At 34.4% G+C, this 22,322-nt stretch overlaps 1 protein-coding gene across 1 annotated transcript; it reads right to left on the bottom strand.

The window, feature by feature from the left end:
• Window positions 1-1,829: 1,829 nt before the first annotated feature.
• Window positions 1,830-14,751, bottom strand: LOC142607944 (putative LRR receptor-like serine/threonine-protein kinase At1g06840). Its single transcript, XM_075779634.1, has 20 exons — window positions 14,569-14,751; window positions 13,601-13,751; window positions 12,991-13,062; window positions 12,757-12,828; window positions 12,365-12,508; window positions 12,214-12,285; window positions 12,040-12,111; window positions 11,745-11,819; window positions 11,237-11,305; window positions 10,992-11,060; window positions 10,720-10,791; window positions 10,277-10,363; window positions 8,017-8,085; window positions 7,302-7,810; window positions 6,211-6,369; window positions 5,472-5,755; window positions 4,507-4,558; window positions 4,021-4,271; window positions 2,843-2,977; window positions 1,830-2,434 (listed from the first exon to the last, which is right to left on the bottom strand). Exons 1-20 carry the CDS (start codon window positions 14,675-14,677, stop codon window positions 2,090-2,092), a joined length of 2,868 nt encoding a protein of 955 aa, XP_075635749.1. The 5' UTR covers window positions 14,678-14,751; the 3' UTR covers window positions 1,830-2,089.
• Window positions 14,752-22,322: the final 7,571 nt, after the last annotated feature.

Below are 22,322 nucleotides of genomic sequence, written 5' to 3'. Positions count from 1 at the left end.
CTTGTTATCCTTAGTGGGGATGGACTGTCACTCACTAGTTCAAATAAATTAATATAAAAAAAATATTCAAAAGAATCTTCAGGAACCACTCTTCAACAACGCTATTCAGCAACTTTCAAATCAGCGCATTGCTCTTTCTTCTTCTTGGGTAATATTTTTATTCTTTTATGTTTTTTTTTACACACACTCTCTCTCTCTCTCTCAGACTCTGACTATCTCCAACAACTCTTTCCTCTCTATTTTTCTCTGCTTTTTTTTTTTTTCCCCTTACCCTTCTCTCTCGAACTCTGACTATCTCACAACAACACTCCCCTATCTTTCTAATATGAAGTTATGAACAATATCTTAGTTTAATATTCAGACTTAGTTGATATTTGGATGGAGACTAATTTTTTATGGTGATTTATGAGTATGATGCATAATGCATGTGTTAATTGTTTGTCGCAAACATAGGCTCTGTTGGGATTCAAAACCAAAAAATGGTTTTATAGACCAGCTCCTATCCACTAGGAACAAATTTAGATTTATTTATATAGTATTCTTATACATCAAATACATTAGATTCGAACCCTATATGTAAAAAAAACTATATTTAGAATTTGTTGCCTTGCTTCACTTGAGCTGGTGCCTTTTTGGTGCTTCGTCGCCTTGGGCAATACAAGGCCTTGGCACCTTAAGGCCGCCTTTTGCCTTTGACGACCTTGAAAATAACTACTCACTAACATGCCTTCTCATTTGTTAGTAAGATAGTTATTTTTTGCTAACATGTTTCACACTTATTGAATTTTAATATCACTGACACGGTATCATTTGATAGCAAATACCTTCTTTACTAAAGCCCATTAATACTCATGAGTCATGACATGCTTTTTTGTTTATGTGGACAATTAGAGAATGAAGTAGCCAAAGTTTTGTTTACAACATTTTTTCCCCCGTACAAAAGGGTACTCCATGCACGTTGGCTATACTTCGGTGATGTCAAACCAATGGTGTGCCTGTCTTGTATCATCAACCATACTCAACTAGTTTGGATCTATCCTGGTTAAGATGGACTTGGGCTTTTAAAAGACCATCAACTACACCATTTTGGGCTTTCTAAGTCTTGGACTCAATTTGTCCTAGTTTTGTTTGTTGCCAAGACCCTCCATAAGCCCACACTTGAGATGGGCCTTAATAATCTGGATCCAACTAGCCCTACTGCAAGAACCTAGTCAATCTTATATTGGATGGCCTCTAGGGATCTCCTGGATTTAATGCTAGTTGACTTGTAATAAGGAAAAAAGGGGTTTTATATAAGAAAAATTGCTAGGGACACAAAAAATTACACAATTTTTGCTATAACTCATTATGTGGTAAATTGTGAGCGGTAGAGGTTAAATGGTGGGTCCACACCTCTACCATTCACAACTTACTACATGACAATTTGTGACAAAAGTTGTGAGATTTGTTGTGTTCTTAGCATTACTCGTTATGTAACATGATAACTATGTCCCCTCTAACCTAGGGGTGTCTTACACATGTGGAATCCATTCTATGTGACACGGGACATGATCATCCTTGTTACACCTAATAAGTACCATCTCCTAACAAGCGCCTTAAGTTTGTTGGTTTATTAATGGCTAGGATGTTTAATAACATCCGTCATCTATGGTGAAGACTGCATTGTTAGGAAGACCACATTGTGATCATATAAATGTTTATGTAAAACCAGATTTCAAAGATAGCACTTCAATATGTTCTTTTTGGTTATAGCTGCAGCACAGTGTCCCCTTGTATTGAATCACATAGCAGATACTCCATTAACGTGATTGAGATAGAATTATGTTTCTTATTAATTGTATTTCACAATTTCACTACAACCTGTTTATATTACAAAGTATGATGTTAGTTTTTAAACCAACAATATTACACCACCTAGTGCTCTAACTACATTACTTTTCAAGAAAAAAAAAATTGTAATGAAGAATAATAAGAGTGAGACTTTACACAACGTAAACAATCAAGGTGATTGTAAATACCATTCCCAGTTCAAAATTTCTAAATAATAGCAACCTCAGGTTTTGATACAACCAATTTTCCAAGATGTTTTCTATCTGGGCGTGATGGTTGGAACAACTCCACTAACAAGTTCACCGCCAGATACATCAAATGATGCATAAGGAATCTTCTCTGTAGAAGATGATGATGGAGTTGTCACAACCTTTTCAGCATCAGTGACCATAGGAGCTACTGATCTAATGTCCGAATCAGGCATCATATGCCATATACTTTCAAGTTCTCGAACCACCTCTGCTATTGAAGGTCTGGCATCTGTTTCTTCTTCACAACACTTGAGAGCCATAGTCAAAAATCTCACCACACATTTAGAAGGATAAGATCTCATTCGACGATCAATAATTGAAAAGATCATACCAGATTGATACATGGCATTAACCTGAAACAGATAAATATCATTAATAAAACTATAAGAGACCATTTTATTACAAAAAGTTTAGCCACTATATCTAAAGGATCAAATAAAATGAACATTATGCCGTAGTATCATAAATATAATAGATTTGACTGATTGTTTGGCATAAGGCTGGAAAATGAAGATTTTAAAAGATTTCAATATTAAGTTAAAATTGGAACTTTGCAAATGAGGAACTCTCTCCTGACTATTCATGCGTAGTATAAAATGACAAATGGTAGGAGGAAAGGAAAAGGAGACAGAAAGATAGACAAAATGAAAGCTGCCTGAGTAAAATAAATTACAGAAGAACAGTTTTGCTTTCATGCCCAATCACCTGATATATCATCAGGCCCTATTGAATCACAGGCAAACGGGTCTATAAGGTTTTACCTCTCTAACAATGTTTTTGCCATGTGAAATTGGCTGCATCCCAGTCGGGAGTTCAAGAAATACGACACCAAGACTATAAACATCACTCTTGTCTGTTAGTTTATAAGTTAAGAAATACTCCGGATCTAGGTAACCCTGCAAATTTTATATAGAGAATGAGAGAATAAAGAAATAGACATAATCATATCTATGACATTATTAAGTTATTTCATCTACAATCAGTTTCATTTATTTTTTTCTCTCTTTTTTTTAATTGCTAAATTTATAATTTTAACAAATATGGAAATATGGACAACACTATTATCAATTCATTTTTATTGCTTTTTTAGAAAGGGTTAGAAGCCCTTGCTAGATTGTCAAATGTTGAAACCGTATTTTTAAAAACTGGACAGAGAAAATAACTAAAAGGAAAGAATTTCTTGGTTTTCTAGTCGGACTTGGGTTCAACTAGTGGTTGGACTATGATGTCTTAAATAATAAATATTTCAATTAAATAAATGTTAGCTTATGTTATTAACTTGTGACCCTAAATATTCTTGCTCTTAAATTACTTTTCATTTTAACTTAGGAGGGAGGCTTAGACAACCTCATTGATACTTGTTATGTAAACTATCAATGAGGGACTTTTCCATATCAAGAATCAAATCCACATTTCTATATCAAGAAGAAAAGATTAAAGGGAAGAGTGGCTCATTCATGTGTCAAATACACTATTAACATTTTTTTTTTCTTTTTCCTTTTTTCAATGTGAGACTAGTTTAGGCATTAATGTTGAAAGTCCCATATTGGAAATATAAAGAATGATATTATTCTTCTTCCTTTAGTTTAATGTTCGACTTGTTGCTTGGCCCAATTATTCATCTTTTTTTTTTTTTGAGAAACAAGTTTAAGCAGTTGAAGTTTTGGTTTTCTTGTTTTAATTGGTTTTTAGAAAACTTTCAATTTTGAGATAGGTCTGGACTGGTAGGTCTTGGTTCACACAGTCAGTTTGGTCTGATTTTTAGAACTGGTTGATACATATAAAACTTATAGGCACTTAACATGCAGCACTAGTGTCACATATGGAGAACACTTGAGACAAAATCGGTGATAGTGGGTGGGAAAATTCACTCACAAACCTAGATTCTATGGAGTTTATAATTCTAGCATTAGTTAAGCATCAAGAGTAAGTGTCTTACTGGTGTCCCCTTCACAACAGTAGATACATGAGCAGGCACAACACCTTCAATATCCGGAACAGGTGCAAGTCGCGAAAGTCCAAAATCAGCAACTTTTGCTGTATACTTAGAGTCCAATAATATGTTGCTGGCCTTGATATCTCGGTGAAATATTGGAGGATCAGCTTCAGTATGTAGGTAGAGGATGCCCTTAGCTGATCCCAGGGCAATTGTTAATCTCATAGCAAAACTCAGAGGTTCTTCAGACTTAACTGTATTATTGCACACATGAACCACTAATAAGTCATTAGAATGGGATGTAGAATTTTAAAAAGTAAGTTTGTTCTGTTTAGCTCAAAAAGGACAGAAAAGATGGGGAGGGGGGGGGGTGGTGAAGAAAAATTGTAAATTGAAATTTTCACTTGCATTCATATGCAATGAAGAACACTCAGAAAAAATTATAGTGAGATCAATAAAAGGCAAGATTAAAGAATGAAAAAGGCATACCAGAAAGGTGATCCCTTAGAGTACCATTTGACATAAACTCATATACCAACATCTGCATGCAAAAAAATACTCAGATGAAGCCCTCCCTGATGCATGACAGGCTAGAACAATTCAACAATAAAATTAAAAGACAGGAAAAATAAAGATAGAACCTAGGAGTCAGTACCAAGTGAGGAAAAACCACCAAAAGTTAGCACTTAGGGTTTACTGGAGTTGGCACCAAACCATAAAACCAAAAGAAATTTTCATTCATAAAAAATAATCTCCATTTGATTAGAGTACAATATTTGCTTATATAAAGATACTAAACACTAATTCTAATTCGTGTAGGAAACCCTACTTACTGAATCACAAAACTACCCTTGCCTTTAAATAAAAATACTAATTAACCTAATTATTTATGGCCTAAAATAAAAATATAATTGATGTCCAAAAAGAAATCAAAATAATTCTTTGCTTGCGCTTCCCACATCACTCCCCAAGCTAAATTTTCAACACAAATTAAGCAACAAAGTGCAAGAAAAATTGTTCTAGGAGTGAACGCCAAACAACTTTGCAGGAGAAACATAATGCTCATGAAAATGAAAATGAAAAGCTATCTTCTCTCAAGTTCAATGCTAAAGGAGATATATAAGGTTTTGATGCATTTTTACAAGTAATCCTTAATTTATGAATATCTCTATATATACCCTACATTATTAACAAACTTGGCATACCATCTCGTCTTAAATGTCTCTAGATTGAATTTGATTTCTTTTGATTGTTTGCAATTGTTCAAAGCAGCTATATGCACGATTTTACATCTTTCAATTTTTCACTCTTGCAGCTTTTAATATTCGTATGGTTTAACCGCATCAACTTCCTAAGTTCATGGAATCATCACCTCGTGTATTCAATGATGAGATGATGGATAATCCAATATTTTGTTGTTCATATATATATGCTCATCAAGATGAGAAAAGTACCTGTTCACCTTCCTCATCACAATATCCAATCAAAGACACAAGGTTTCGATGATGTAACCTTGATAACAATTCTATCTCCGTCAAGAACTCTGTTTCACCTTGTAAGGATCCCTCTCGAGCACGTTTTATGGCCACAACTGTACCATCAGCTAGAATGCCTTCATAAACCTGTCCGTACCCTCCTTGGCCAACCAGAGTGGAGCCGTTAAAGTTGTTTGTAGCCATGGCCATTTCTTCAAAAGTGAAATCCTTCACACCATCAATTTTTATGGAGGCCTTAGACACTGCATATTAAATACAGGTCCAATGTTAAAAAAATGAAAACATAGTGACACGTGCTGCATATAAAGATTCTATGTCTGTGTTTAAAAAAATAACTGATAAAATTTTGTATTAATTATCAGAATGTTTTACTTATACTAACACACATTACATGTTACAAGTAAACAACATTGTTAACATAGTTGCTGACTGGTTGTGGTTTTAGCAAGTATGCAACCAAATCTTTTCATCTCTAAATGATGTTTCCATTCATGGGCCAGTCCAAACTTGGCTGAAGCTTGGTCAACAGCATTAGCTGAGGTAGGGCTAAAAAATTGACCAAGCCAGGCTAAGGCCTTTGTAATTGTACAAGCATCAGCTGGCCCAATTGTGTAGAATAGAAACAATTACAAGCAAAGTTAAAAATCATGACATATCTACCTGAATACCCTAACTTTCCTGAGCATAAGATACTCACAATGATGTCTTCTTGAAATTGAATGGTACTTCCTCATATACACTCTCAGTATCAGTAGAGTAACTACTGCAGACAATGTAACTGCACCTGCAATGGTCCCCAGTACTATGCCAGCCAATGCGCCCTTGCTTAAAGCAGGGCTTGGAGAGTTGTCATTCTCTGCAACATTAGTGAAAACTATGAGCACAAACAAAATCAAAACTATCCAGCATTATTTCTCTCATATATGAATACATGAAAGAAGGGAAGATATGAATGAGTAATAGTTCATCTATCCTTGGGGTCAAGTCATAGGTGACATAGGGTGTGAATTTGAAGCGGTGTTCTTGATCAGTATAGAAGATTAGAACACAACTTAATTACCTAAAAAATTAGAAATCACCTTGAACTAAGAATTGCCACTATAAACTTATGTGGTGGATCAAAGTAGTGCAAATGCATCTGTTATACCACTGAACATAGCATCACTAGTGCGTTTGGATTAGCTTTTTGAGGAAAATGCATTTGCTTATTTGCTGAAACTTGGCAAAAGTACAGTTCTACTTAGAAAGAGATGAGGTTTTAAAAAGCTTTACATAAGCAAATAAGTTTAAAAGCTAATGGAAAAATGCTAATCCAAATGCACTAGGACCTTTCTTCAACATAGTTGGCAGCAAAAGAAATGGTGATATCCACTTAAATGTGCCACCCACAGACACATACTACACATCTCTCAGAATATGAACCCAAGCAATAACATAGCAATGACATGGGCTTAAAGATTATCTTTTAAATATAGAGAATTTTAAGGTCAGGTCAAAATAAATTGGGGAAAATAGTTGTACATTCTTCAACTGCTAAACAAGCATTAGTTTCAACTACAAGAAAGCTTTTCGATAGATACGATATAACTTCAACGTATGGCATCTGCTCCACAATGATTGCTCTTTGTCATCAAGTCAAGACACTAATTGATTTTTGGTATAGATGAGGTTTGAACCCCAAATCTCTTATTTGACAACAAGAGGCTTTATCAATTGAGCTAATTGGAACCCACCAACTACAAGAAAGCTTTATTATAATATATATCAAAAAAGGGTTTCGAGACACACCATCTTTATAGAAGCCCATTAGAGGGAAGCTGATTAGTTCATAAGGTCCAAAAAGGTCATTATCCGAAATACTCCATGATGTGAACATGCCGAAGATGCGATGAACCTCACTCATATTGAACTTAGTAGCACTGCTAGCATCATAGACAGGAAAAAGCATCAATTGCATCCCCAGTCGATGTCCGTCTTCCCATGCAAATGATTCAATGTACAGCTGATAAAGAAACAATTGAAGACCGGATGTCAAGTATTCCTCAAATTTATCTTTGTATGGACGAAAATCTAAGAATCCAGGACTTTTCAACCGATATCCAACAAACAGAGGGGCAGCACAAAAACATTCTACTGGAGCTGTAGAGGAATTTGAATATTCGAAAGGGAGTGCACATTCTTGAGCCAGGCAAACAGAAGTTGTATTTGTTGAGCTTTGACTGCTATTTTCATCTCCAGGTTCGAATCCACAGAAGTGGGATAGGCTGGAGTTCAAGCACAAGGGATTCCCTTGAAGCCTGTAAAAGTCAAAAATAAAAACAAGTGACATGATCATATCAATGTGCTATGTCTGTTACACCTTGCGAAACTAAAACTACAAAGATAACATCCACAATATTTTAACAAGTATTCACATTTTGTATATGCATTTTGTTACAAATGAAGTTCTATATGAAAAACTAATTAGAAAGCAAAGAATGGGGAAGGTGGTATAGAAGCAAACCAGACTGCGACATTCGGAAATAGATCAGGGGTGCCTGTAATATTTGAAAGCTTATTATTCTGCAACTCCCTGCAATACAAAAGAACCAAAAGCAATAACTTAGAAGATCCTGTATGAGAGCAACTTTATTGAAGTCAACCCAGGAATTTACCAAAGACCATGCTGTTATCAGAAAAGGAATCAACTTTATTCTGTACCAATAGAAAAGCAAGATGTCTGTTTGGTGTACACACCCCCAGAATTTTTTTTGATGGGTAATGTAAAATATTATTAAAAATCATAGCCAACTTGAGTACATTGGGAATGTAACATTGTTGTTTAGGTAAAAGGGAAAATGGACAGTTACAGAAAATGTTCCTGTTAGTGCGCCTTAGGTTGGTTAGATTTGATGAGGATGAATACCGGATCAATGACACATGGTGGTTCTTAAGGCAAGGGGGATGGGATTTGTATGGCTAATATCCAAAATCACTCTGAGAAGGCTCTGCATGGGGCAAGATAAAGCAAGCTTGGGCACAGCCGAATCAGAATCTGATTGGAATCTTGAGCAAGAGTTCAACTACGGAGATCCAGATTTTGAGGTGTCAAGAATCAGATACTGGTTCTCACTTCTCAGCAGAATGTGGTTGGCCAAGTGTGTCAGATTTTGAGTCCTAATAAGTATTCACTGGCTGAGGATGGAGGGAAACAGAAGAGGATTTGGGATTTGGAAGAATGATTGAGCACAATAATATTGGTTCGTTGGCCAAGATTATAGAGTTGTTAATGATGAGTTGGAGGGGGGTAGACTGGTGCTGTGCTAGATGCTGAGCTGAAAAACCGGTGAGAAGCTGTTGGGCTTAAGACTAGGAAAGACCATTGAAGCCCAATGAGGAGAAAGGTTTAGACTGGAGGAATCTGTTTCACTAGCCCATTAATAGTGATTCTTTAAGCTTTTTTCCATTGGAGAAGATAGATGGGAATGATACTGTTAGGCCACCACTAGTGGCGGTTCAGGAGGGAATAAAGAAGTGGACAAACTGTCTTGTGGGGGCATTTTTGGGAGAAAGCTCCTCCTTTCTTCTAGGTTAAGAACAAGGTTAAGAAACTGTGGCATTATTTTAGTTCTGTTGAAGAGATGTCTGCTGAAAATAGGATGTTTTTGTCCAAATTCAAAAAATGCAAAGGATATAGGGATGAGGTGTTTGAATCTTGCAAGTGTCATGTGATCAATAATATTTTGATACTGAGATGCCGTGAACCAGATAAGCGATTCATAAGTCCTTTTCTAGCTAAGGTTCTTATTTGGGTAAACTTCCATCATATTCCTGTTGATACTGGGAGCATGAGTAATTGAGTTGTATTGTTAGGAAGCCTTTGTACTTGAACACAATCACTGAGAAACAATTAAGAATGGCATTTGCGAGGTTGTGTGTGCAGGTTGATCAGCAGGCTGATTTTCCTAAAGTGGTCAGTGTTTAATGGTGGTTTCACTGATGTTGAAGAGGAATGCCCTTGGAAGTCACAAAATTGTGGTAATTGTAAGGTATGGACATAATGAGAGGACATGTTTGAAGAGGCCAATGTAATTATGGCAACCAAAGGAGTCTAATGAGGTACAGAGAAAAGTTGAGAAAGAGAACACTGATGATGATGGATTTATTGAAGTTTCAAATAGAAAGAGGAAAGGGATTGAAGTCATTGAAGAGGGTGAAATTGTGAGAAGTGTGGAGATGAAGCAAATATCTCAAAGGGAAGCTCTTGATACAAACAAATTTTTCTTGTTTGATGATGTAGGGGAGGAAAAGTATGATGATCAAGGAATAGAAGTTGTTGTTCTGGAGGATGTAGCAGTGCTTAATGTTGGGTTGATTGAACCTGATGTAGATGTTTTTTCTCCAGGCAGGTAGGAGTTGGGATGAGGAGTTAGATTGGGCTTTAAAGAAGTAGAAAGGTAGAAGTTTTCAAAAGACCAATGGTAAAGCTAGCTTGGGCAGCTACCATCTATCATCTTTGGCTTTTTCGAAATTCTCAAATATATAATTGGAGAGCCAGGCTTGCAAGCTATAGGTGCCAACATTAAATATAGGTTGTTTTGGTGTAACAATATAAATCATACTGCTTTGAATAGGCCTCTGTTGTCCATGGTTCTGTAGCAGTTGGCTGTGTTTCTTAGGTATAGCAGTTTCTCTGCTAGTTGTAAATGTTGTAAATATATACATTGTCTGAATGAAGATTTATGCATGCATCAAAAACAAAAACATTTTCGTTCAGGTCTTACACTGTAAGTTTCTTCGTTCCATTCGAAGTCCTATTTTGCCAAATGATGGATGGAACAGAGCCATTCAATGAATTGTTTGCAATTGACCTGCCATGGGGAACACAATTTACCAAATAAATCCAGTTTCTTTTATTAACATTTTAATTTATTGACTGATATTAACTAGTAACTTTACAATCTCACTATTGTGATAAGTGGAAACTCAAATCTAGATTTTTTATTGGAAAGTTACACACGTAGGCAGTGGGTTTTGAACCCATGACCTTACCCTCCACCCATTCTAACGAAAAGAGGAAGTGCCATTTAAGCTAGAGCTCATTCGCTCAAATTTATATAAATGTGAAGAAAACAAATTTCTGAGCAGATAAATATGAAATAATTTAAAATAAAATTGAACCACAGAACTAAGCACAGAAGAAGGAAAAAGAAAGGGAAATACTCACAATTTTTGAAGTTGAGGAAGAGACGAAAAGCTGGTGGGAATTGCCCCAGTAAGACTATTGTTGGATAACAAGCTGAGCATATTGTTCAAATAATAGATATCAGAAGTGAAGGGAATTGCTAGTATAAATTATCTTCAAAAACTACTTATAAAAAAAAAATTGAAAACTGACAGACATGTCTGTAAATATTTTGTAATACCTGAAAAATAAGTTTAAACAAAACAGGAAAAAAAGAAGCAGATAGTTGTCATTCAGGAGATGGAGAATCTTACATAGTTGTCATATTCCCCGAAAGCCTATTTGAAGGTATCGTTCCATTTAGCTGATTTGAACTGAGGTCTCTGAAAATGTTATAAAGTAATAAATAAAGAAAAATATGCTGCTAGTGCCTCGGTGAGTTGTCTTTGACAAAGCAAAGAGAAAATTTATACAGCCTGGTGCATTTATTTTTCTGATTTAAAAGCCATACTTGATCATCATAGGCCTACTAAAAAGGAAAACAAATAAAGCAACTTACAGATAATAAAGGTTTGGTATTTGGCTCAGATCAGGAATTGGTCCCTGCAAACTGCAGTTCCTAAGGCTCCTGGCAAATCCAACCAAACCCAAATATTATCAATCTTGCATTAAACATCACGTCACATGTGAATGTGCGTAATCCTTGATTGCCATCTTGCAAGTGTATAAAGCTTTTTTGAATTAAGAACATGAAAGGTTTATGATATCTGATTAAGATAATCTAGCTTATTTATATAGTGACGTGGAACGTCAAACAGCAAAGGATTAATAAGGAAATCCTGACTTGTTCAGTGGACCAGTGGCCATGATGTTTCACAAAATTGCAATGAAATACCTTCATGCCAACCAACACTTCTAAGTTGAATAACTTTCACATTTGTATTTCTTTTCAATGAAAGTTAGAATAATTTATGTATTTTTCACTACAAAAGTACACCATTCTATTTCTATCTATCTTATATTTTTTGGGACCCAGTTACAAACATATGATAATAGTACAAACTTACAACTTCAGCAAATTAGACATTTTGCTATAAGAAGCTGGAATTGTAGCCCCATTGAAGTTATTGTTATCAAGTTGACTGCAAAACAAATAAAACTGAAACCATTAAGAAACATGAATATAGATACTTAACAAATATTACATTGTAGAAAGATGAAAAGTGAAAACTTATAAATTATAACCTGGTTCAAGATGAAAAGCAAACTAAAAAGAAAACAAATTTACAATTTTTAAATGTAGAGACATTTATGTGATAGACACAAAAATATATTTATGCTCTAGGAAAGTAGAAACCATACAGTATCCGTAGTTGTGGCAGTTCAGAGAACTCTGGTGGAAGATACCCTGATAAGTTGTTATTATCAAGAAGGCTGCAGGTGCATAGTTGAAGATGGTTACTGATCTCACAGATTGTACTAACAGTAACAGATGACTCATACAAAATATTAGAATATGAAAAACTACTGACTTACAAGTGAAAAAGATTTGGTAACCTAGATAACTCATGAGGGATTTGCCCACTGATCGAATTGTTATTCATGTGACTGCTCACAAAAAAGAGAAGTGGAAGGGTTAGTCCTTGCAGAACTGATTTAGACAATATAACGTCAGAAATATACTCACAAATGTTGCGTTGCATTCAAGTTTGCAAATGATGTGGGAATTGGTCCTGATATATGGTTTTCGTCAATTTGTATTCTGTTCAAATTTGGAAGGTTCCCAAGCTCTTCAGGTAAGAAACCTGTTAATTGGTTTCCATTCAGAAGCCTGGAAACACAGAATTAAAGACAAAGAAAATGCACTGCAACATTAAAATACCAAGTATTCTGAAAAATAATATAAAGTAAATTAGTCCAGATTTGATAAGAATCGTCTCCTATATTATTTAGAAATCAAAGACTTTAAATTTGCATGAACCAGTAGCATATCTCCATTTCTTAACAGTATAGAAATATAATCATGTTATAACATTGTTGAGTATCTAATCTAACAAGCAGTGAAGCTTCTCAACTTACAAGAGTTCCAAAGATGTAATACTGCCTATCTCCTTCGGTATAGTTCCACTTATGCTGTTCCACATAAAATCCCTATAAAAGAGTAGATAGAGGAAAATATATTAGTAGGATAAGTAAATCAAATGCTACCATCGGATTTTTGAATATTGATTGAAAGGTATCCAAAAGCTATGATTCAAATAAAGATATTTGTAGCTCAAAAAAAAATTGTCCTTCAGATATCCTTTGCCATACAATATTTTCAAATTTGATAATTGGCCAAGCGCTGGAGACAAACTTCCTGACAAATTCATATGCAGTAGTTGCCTGCAGAGAAGCATCCCAAAAGAAACTTATTAAAGCACCATAACTAGCTCTTCATTAGAAATGCTTAGATGCAATGCAATTAATAGCCAGGTTTTATCAAAGCTTTTCACCCTTATATGTGAACTCGTGACTAGTGTATAATCTAACAAAATGCCAGGCATGAGATAACAATTGAATCAGTAGGCAATAAGTTTTATACTAAATCATTAGTTATTAATTCTGGACAAATGAAAAGATCATGAAGACAGATTTTAAATTAATTAAGACCTGCTAGTGATCATTTGGAAAATTGTGGCTAATAGATCCTATTCTAATAAATTTCTTTAATCTTAAATGAACTACAGAACCAATGAATTTTGTTCCCTGCACCAACTACTATGAGTAGATATATAAGTGGAATAATATATCTCATCATGCAAGGGGGACCAAAAAGAAATACAGTTAGAAAAAAATTTCTATGTGAAAGAAAATATGCACCATTATTCACATCAATAAGGCTCCGTGATAGAAATAAATTCAGGAAAGGTTAAAATCATACAATTGTTGAACATGTAGATATCCATCATCTGGTATTGTATTGTTGCACACAACTCCTGTCCAATTTGAAGTACATGGGTCTCCTTGATCCCAATTGCTCAGAGTTTTATTTGGATCTATCAAACTGCTCTTGATGGCCTGCAATGCCTTCACTGCAAATTAATACAAATGTTAATTATTGTTTCATCAACACTACATTTAGAAAGTTCATAAGCTTTGCTGGTCCTTGTGTTTCTATATTTCTAGTATCTGGGTTTCAAAGTGAAGATATTTTTAACAAATATGCATAAACCTTATTAGCAGCCCCAAGTTTTGAGCATACACAATCAATAAATCAAATAGCAACTACAGTTCAACCATATGCAACATCATTTTTTTGATAAGTAAGAGAATAATTTATTAGAAAGAATAATCACTTGAATGCGTGTGTCCTTGAAGAATTACAAATGGATACTCATGAGGTCCTAAAAAAGAGTCAATAATAGAACTACAAGACACCCCCAATCAACAGACAATATTCAAACATAGATCTCAAAAGGCTATTTTTAATATGTTGCATAGATTACTTTTCATTCTTAAAAGTCTGGCAATTCCTTTCTCTTCATATGGTCCACAAAATACAATGCAAAGTAGATTGCCATTTGACGCGCTACCCTATTATGGTGATGTTCAGACACCCCTCTTCAGCTATATGCAAGACTAATCACTCTTAATTTGCCTAAATTCTTAGGAAATTGTGAATTTAATCATTTAACCATTATTTATTATAAAATGACTTGTTAGAGAGTACATAAGTAAAATTTCAGAAAAGTGGTGAAAGTTACACACTCTGTTACCACAATGTGTAACTCAGCCTATGCTATAATAATAAGCGATTTTCAGAAAAATAAGCATCCCCTCAAGAAAGCAAAATCATAAAATAGCAAAAATAGCTTGTGAATCATAAAATGCAAAAGAAAGCAAAATCACCTTCATCCGGGTTGGTAATCCCAATATACTGAGCTCCAACAAGTAGTGAAGAACAACACAACCATGCAACAATAAATAATCCACAGGTCCAAGCTCTTGACAGATACATCTCACTAACACAGAGAACACCAGAGCTCTCAAATTTCTCTTAGTAACCAAGTCGGGAATTTCTGGTAGTACCCAAGTGCTCCACCTAATAACAAGAATGAAGAAACAACTATCAAAACTCACACAAATAAATTCTAAAGCAATTCAGTTTAACTGGAAAAAAAAAAAAACCATTACAGTACTGGTGGATAAATATATGAATGAATACTCAAACAAAATAAGAGAATCACTCAGAGTTGTTGTCCCTTACTTACAACTTGAGAAGAAACAAAGTAGCAAAATTGTCATCAAAATGTTCACATATATTAAGATTGAATAGTTTGAAAAAAAAGTTAAGCAAGCAGATATGATAGACTACAATTGAATATTAGAGCAGAAGTTTGAAACTTTAGATTAGACCTAGTGAAGGGTGGTATCTTGCTGACCAAGTCTTCATTAGGAGCGCTCAAGAATTTGAATTTGTCATTGAAAATGGTGATGACAGCCATAGTCACAGTCACTGACGTTGGGTTTTCTGAATAAAAAATAGTGAAAGCCAGAGCTCAGACTTTAGCTTCCTGATGTCACATTTGTAGTGTTGACCTTGAATCTAAATCCTCTCTCTACATTGTTTTCTTTGTGGTTTGATTTATTTTATTATCAAAACCAGATTTGGTCTCATTCTCAAAAAAAAAAAAAAACCAGATTTGGTCTGGTTGCTGAGAAAACTATGGGAACAAAATGTTTCATTGTTTTGGATCTTATATTTGCACATTGGGACTGTGAATTTTTTTCCCAATTAATCTTAAATATCAAACAATTTCATTAGTTGTCACGTTTTAAAACAATCTGGAAAACTAACATCTCGAGTTATTAAAACTCGAGATCAATATAGAACTCGAGCTTCTAAAGCTTGAGTTCGGATTTTTGTCATACCGTTACGTGGACAAATTTTCCATGTGAACCAAATTTAGCCACGTAGAAATCGAGTTTATAAGACTCGAAATTTGCACTCGAGTTTATAAGATTCAAAATCTGAACATTCAAAACCAACATTTTCTTTCAAACACCTCACTCGTCACTCTCACTTTCAAACACAAAACTAGTCACGTTTGCTTTCAAACGCCTCACTCGTCACTCTTATAGTTCAAACACAAAACTCACTCTCACTCTCAAACACTCTCACTCAAACACCCAAATCACTCTCCCTCACACTCAAACACTCTTGCTCTCAAACACTCTCACCCTCAAACGCTCTCCTCCTTCCTCGCACTCAAACACTCTCCTCCTTCAGACACCGAAACCCTCACTCTATCGGCAACGATCCCCACATTGGCGGCCACTGATTCAGACGATCCCCTCACCCATACCTTCATTGTCCCTACCAGCGAAAGTTCAGATTTTTTCAAGTTTGAAACTTTAGATTAGACCTAGTGAAAGGGTGGTATCTTGCTGACCAAGTCTTTATTAGGAGCGCTCAAGAATTTGAATTTGTCATTGAAAATGGTGATGACAGCCATAGCCATAGTCATTGAGTCACTGACGTTGGGTTTTCTGAATAAAAAATAGTGAAAGCCGGAGCTCAGACTTAAGCTTCCTGATGTCACATTTGTAGTGTTGACCTTGAATCTAAATCCTCTCTCGACATTGTTTTCTTTGTAGTTTGATTTATTTTATTATCAAAATCAGAGTTGGTCTGGTTGCTGAGAAAACTATGGGAACAAAATGTTTCATTGTTTTGGGTCTTACATTTGCACATTGGGACTGTTGAGTTAGTTTGAGTTCACATCTTTCAAGTTGGTCGTGGGTTTTTCTTTGATTACGTTTGCAGTGGCAGCCAGTTCTTCGATGTTTGTTTTTTTTGTTTGTTGACATTTTGCATTTGGGTCTTTCTTTGATTTTAGGGTTAATTGCACTTTGTCCCCAAAGATATTGGGTCAAGTTCAATCCCCTCCACTAAGGTTTAAAATCAACCAACGTCTTCCTTGATTGATTTGTGTAAACTATTAAGAAAGTCGGTTTACTTTAATGAAAAGTGATTTTTTTTTTCCCCTTAAATTCATGTCCTGGCTACATTAAAAGGTCTATTAAGCCCTTTATAACACTAATGTGGCGTTTGGTACGGAGAATCCACATTACTCCTGACATCTAGATTCCCAGGAATGTAGCTATTCCTATGTTTGGTTTTATTGGGAGATTTCCAGGAATGTGAGATGATAATGTTTGGTGTATTCCTAGGAATCTTAAATGAATTATTTGTTTTTTCCATTTTGTCCTTAGATTTGAATGTGAAGTACCAAGCCCATTAAAAAAAAATCCTCCTTTAAATAAATAATGAAAAAATATATATAAACTATTAATTAGTCCTTTAAAAAAATATCTTACTCTAAATAGATAGATAAAAAACATTATATAAACTATCAATTAGCAACACATTCATTAAAACTGTGATCTAACATTTCAAAATGACAAGAATAATACAAAAATAATTATTAGCAGAGTTATTTATCCTGTTTATGTTGTTTTGGCGGGAAAAGATAAAGACAAGAGAGAAGATATTGATAATTTGTTTTATAGTTTATCTTAATTGCTTAAATGATAAGGAAAAAGGGTTAAAATTGTCAATTTATAAAAAATACAATTTCTTTTAAGTTTGGGAATCTGGATTCCCACCTGTTTTAAAGGGAATCCACATTCCTACTGAGAGGGGTTTAAGGATTCCCCTGACATCTGATTCCCTAGCATAATTTGCAACCAAACATGAGAATCTTTAAACATTCTTGGGAATCCTAAAACATTACCTCGTACCAAACGCCACCTAAATATATACATACATACATACATACATACATACAAAGCCAAATTAGATAATTAATTTAATCAACACATGTTTGGTGAATTCTAATTACTTTAAACTAACATGATACCGGGCTTGTCTATTTCACACACCAAAATGCACACACTTGTACACACAAATGCTACACGGCTACAGAAAACATTGAAATATAATATAGTCAGCTATGCCAATTCTAAGTAAGCATTCTTCATATTATCCAAGACATGGTTTTGAAACTCGGACCGTTCAATGAACCATAAAAGTAAGAGGTTCGAGGTTTTTAAGGTTGGACTGGGGTCAAATCAAGGTTGAACCGGGGTCAAACTGAGGTTGAACCATAATGACTTCATAATTAATTTAATAATTATTTAAATTATAAATAAATATACTAAATAAATAAAAATTGAAAATTTAACTAAAATAATCCAAAACAAATATAGATAGTATTTTTTATAACATAAATTTCATAATACAAATAAGAATTATTAAAGTCTAAAAAAACATAAATAGCTATTGAGTTTTTAAGTTATTTTTAAGTCATGACAAAGTACACTTTAGTACCCAATAATTTTTATTTTCTAAAACTCAATAAAATAGTTAAGAGACAAATTAGTTTATTTGCTCATGGCCAAGCCCATTTGACCGCGGATCATTTTTTTTCCCAACTCCCAAGCCCATTTGAATAGTCAATGTTCACCATTTATTATGAATTAACAAAAAAAATCAAAACCTAGATCTGAAGATGTCCATGCATTTAAAAATTGTTAAAGTTAAATAAATTACAAAACTCAAGAAGGAAGTGCTAGATAGCAAGCAAGCATTATATGTTAGTAGTTGACAGCAAAGCAAATATAAGTGGTTGAGACTAAAGCACACAACAGTAAAGAAGAAGTGTTCAGAAGCAGCGAAGAAGTCTACAACATTTTTAACAATACTTTCACAACAAAATTTATGTGAAAAGTTGTTACTAGTTCTAATTTGAACCTACCATTAAAATTATTTTTTTACTCACCAATATTAACTAATAATTTTCTGTTATTTAAAATTTATTGTGAAAATATTGTGGTAACATTTAATTGGGATTTTTTATTCTTTTTATTCTTTATCCTTTCTTTCCTTGCATCCATACGGACCATACGTTTTTTTTCACTTTTTTTTATCCTCCACACACGTATCCCCATCCTCATCCCCATTCCCACTCCTCTCTGCTTTTATTTTTCTTTCTTCATCTCTAGCTCTCTTTCTCTCATACTCTCACCCTGTCACACACACATTACCGGTGGAGAATAAAGCCAGAAGATCTCCCCTCTCGTCTCTAGTTCCCTTCCTCCTCCAAACTCGACGAAGATCTCCCCTTCTTGCTCAAATCCCTAAATTACCCTTTCAAATTCAACAAATCCATTCTTAAAGCCCCTGGTACTCCTCACCACTGGCCTTCCATTCTCGCCATCATTCACTAGCTCGTCCAGATCGCTCTTTTCAATGACAATCTCTCCTCCCGCTTTAGCCGATAACGATCTGAAGTCTTATGGCTGTGGCAGAATTTAAAGCTTACTTCGCCCAAGAGAAGAGTTTCTGAAGAAAGGGAGCTGCATGATGTTCTCTGAAGGAGTAAAATTTAAAGCTTGTTTTTCTGTGTGTTTTTTATTTTATTTTTAGGTTTAGATTCAAAGGGAAGTAGGGAACTGTGAGAAGCAGTCTGATCACGATTCTCAGAACTGTGAGGTCTGACCGCGGTTTGCACGGGTCCCTGCTTTTTTCCTATAGAGCGGTTCTTGAGGCTAAAAGAAGCACAAAAATGAGCGGTTCAAGGTTTTTTCGGTCGTACCGTACAGTCTGGTTCGAGTTTCAAAACCATGTCCAAGAATAAGTCAGTCAAATGACCAAACACTTGCTGATATTAGACTCAAGCTCACTCTCTCTCTTGAGTTCCCAAATGATGGTTCTTGAAGAACATGAATAATGAAGGTTGGTTGTGTTCTTGAAGAGCATGGGTGGTCTCTAGCGTTAATGGAAGAGGTGGGCTCAGCCAAAGACACAACCCTCGCCTTCCCCCAATGATCCAGTTGAGTTCTTCAAAAGATGGGCTATTATGGTCTAGTTGAGCTTCTAGCTTAAGGGAATATAATGGGGAAATCGAAAATAGACATTTGGGTTTTGGGTATTCTTGGTTTTTTGAAAGGGAAATGAAAGAGGAAAATCTATATTGATGTGATGAAACAATCTTCTAACTTCACCTTCACTTTCCCCCAAGCATCCACAGTGTACACTACTTAGGTTTTGATGTTAAATTAAAATTGTGTTTCTAAGACATAATTTCTGTATAACATGAATACTATTGAATTTTTGCATTAGAGATATCCAAACTGATATGTAGAATTGAAATAGTGTTTCTAAGACAATTTCTATATAACATGAATAATATTGAATTTTTGAGTTAGAAATATCCAAACCTTAAAGGTTTGAATGTCTGAAATCCAAATTGATATTTAGAACTAAAATAGTGTTTTTAAGACATTATTTTTGTATAACATGAATTCTATTGAATTGTTGTCTTAAAAATTTTAAGGTTTAGATGTCTGATACCTAAATTGAAATAGTGTTTCTAAGACATAAATTGTGTATAGCATGAATACTATTGCATTTTTGCCTTAAAGATATGCAAACTAATATGTAGAACTGAAATAGTCTTTCTAAGATATGATTTCTATATAACATGAATTTTATTGAATTTTTGTGTTAGAGATATCCATACCTTAAGTGTTTGGATGTCTGATAACAGAACTAATATTTAGAATTGAAATAGTATTTTTAAGACATGATTTCTAAATAACATGATTTTTGCTTCCACAATATCAATATATAACTTTTTATTTATTTATAGGAAATGATTGTTGTTCGTTTTTGTAAAGTTGTTATTTACAAATATTTTGTGTTGACTTTAATTCCGTGTCAAATTTGATTGTAATTTTGTTCAGTCATGTATACCCTGTATGTTATGTGGGATTTCATTGTATGGGTTGTGTGTGAGAGAGAGTGTGAAGAGTCAAGCTTGCATTGAAGAATGAGTGGTTTTCGCGGGTATCTCGCGAGTAAACTTCCCGTGAAGTAAGCCACGTGAAGAGCATATGACTGGAATGCAAAGAGTCATGACAATCTGGTGATAGCTGGTTTTCGTGAGAATCTCGCGAGTAAGGCCTTCTCGTGAGATACCCGCAAAAAATTTTGTTTTACTATTTTGCCTTATCTGCTCTACCATGTCTTCACCCACACTATATATACCCACATTACCCACATATTGTAAAGAGTACTTTTCAGAGAGAAAACCCTAGCAAACACACTTGAGAGTTAGAGATTGTATTCCCACAATCATCTACGCAATCCTTTGTGGTTTTCCTCATACTCCTACCTCTCCATATCCATATCCTTGAGAGATTAATAGCCCAAATACTTACCACACCCAATCTGAGTGTCTAGTGAGGTTTTGGTGCTGCTGGGAAGTATTAGAAGAAGCCAAGCTTTGGTGGATGCAATCGGGCGCATTGCGAGATCCGAAAAGTTAGACAAGACATGGTTCCGAGAAGCCTTGTTGGAGTAGGAGCTTGGAGGGCTTAGGTGTACTGGATAGATTAGGCTTGGAGGGTCTCTTGCTATTCGTGTATACCAACTTATTGTCTAGTGGATCGATTTACCACTTGGAGGGTGGTGAAGAGGTTTTTTGCCGAGTTTTTTGGTTTCCTCTTCAATAACACATCTGCGTGTTATCTTGTGTTTGCATTTCTCTTCCTTACTCTTTTAGCTTTCATTTTACTATTGTGATTTGATGAATATGGCTTAGAGTAGTTTTATTGTTTGTTCGTTCGCATTTACTCTATTCCACACTTAGTTTAAGTTAGAGTAAAATTAACCGAGCCGTAATCTTTTAATTTGGGGTCTGAACAGTTCTTGTGTTTTTAACACAAATCCGAGCTTTCAGTTTTTTTTAAGAATCAAGAAATGATTATCTTAACATTGTGGATCGGATTGTAATAAGATATTGCAAGTCATGTGTCATTTCAGTGAACATTATAATCACCTTCTCACTCATAATATGTCAATTGCCTTCACTTTTATGGTCACTAGTCGTGGCCCCGCGCATTGCGTGTGATAATTCTTTTAGGGTTCTCTTATTAAGTTTATTTTTTACAATTTGGACTAATCTAATAAATAATAATGTATTTTATAACCATATTTTCCTTTACTATAGAAAAAAAAAAACACAAACACAATATATATAATTTTTGTCGTTTCAAATGAAAACAATATAATTTTCCTCTAGAATTCAAAAGGTAAGTTAGTGAAAATATTCATTTTTTAATAAAAACTTATTTATAACATTTTGTGTATCATTAAAAAGTATATAAAATTTAGAAATTATAATTTCAGCTTTAAACAAACTTTCTCAAACCCATTTTTTTCTACCCTATACACCAAAAATATATCTAAAAAATTAATAAAACTCAACAAAACTACAATTTATAATAAAAAAGAAAGGGAAAAATAAAAATCACATCATAATCAAACTCCTTTCCTATATGTAAAACAAACCAAATGTGATGTGATCAAGCCAAATATCCAATGCACAATCAAATTCAAATTTTTTTTTTATAAGGTTTTGAAGCTACGCAATTGAAAAAGATGGCTAATTTTAAGCAAAAGTGCTGGTTGTAGCTTTATATGATGATCTTTACTCTTTTTTCCTTAATAATATAAAAATAAATCAATAAACCAAGAGTACAATTCCAAAGGGGAAAAAATTAAGGAAATTTTTTGAAAAAACGAAGAAGTATTG

This window comes from Castanea sativa, chromosome 8, assembly GCF_040712315.1.
Source record: "Castanea sativa cultivar Marrone di Chiusa Pesio chromosome 8, ASM4071231v1".
Classification (NCBI taxonomy): Eukaryota; Viridiplantae; Streptophyta; class Magnoliopsida; order Fagales; family Fagaceae; genus Castanea; species Castanea sativa.
This window is presented reverse-complemented; position numbering and strand designations above follow the sequence as displayed.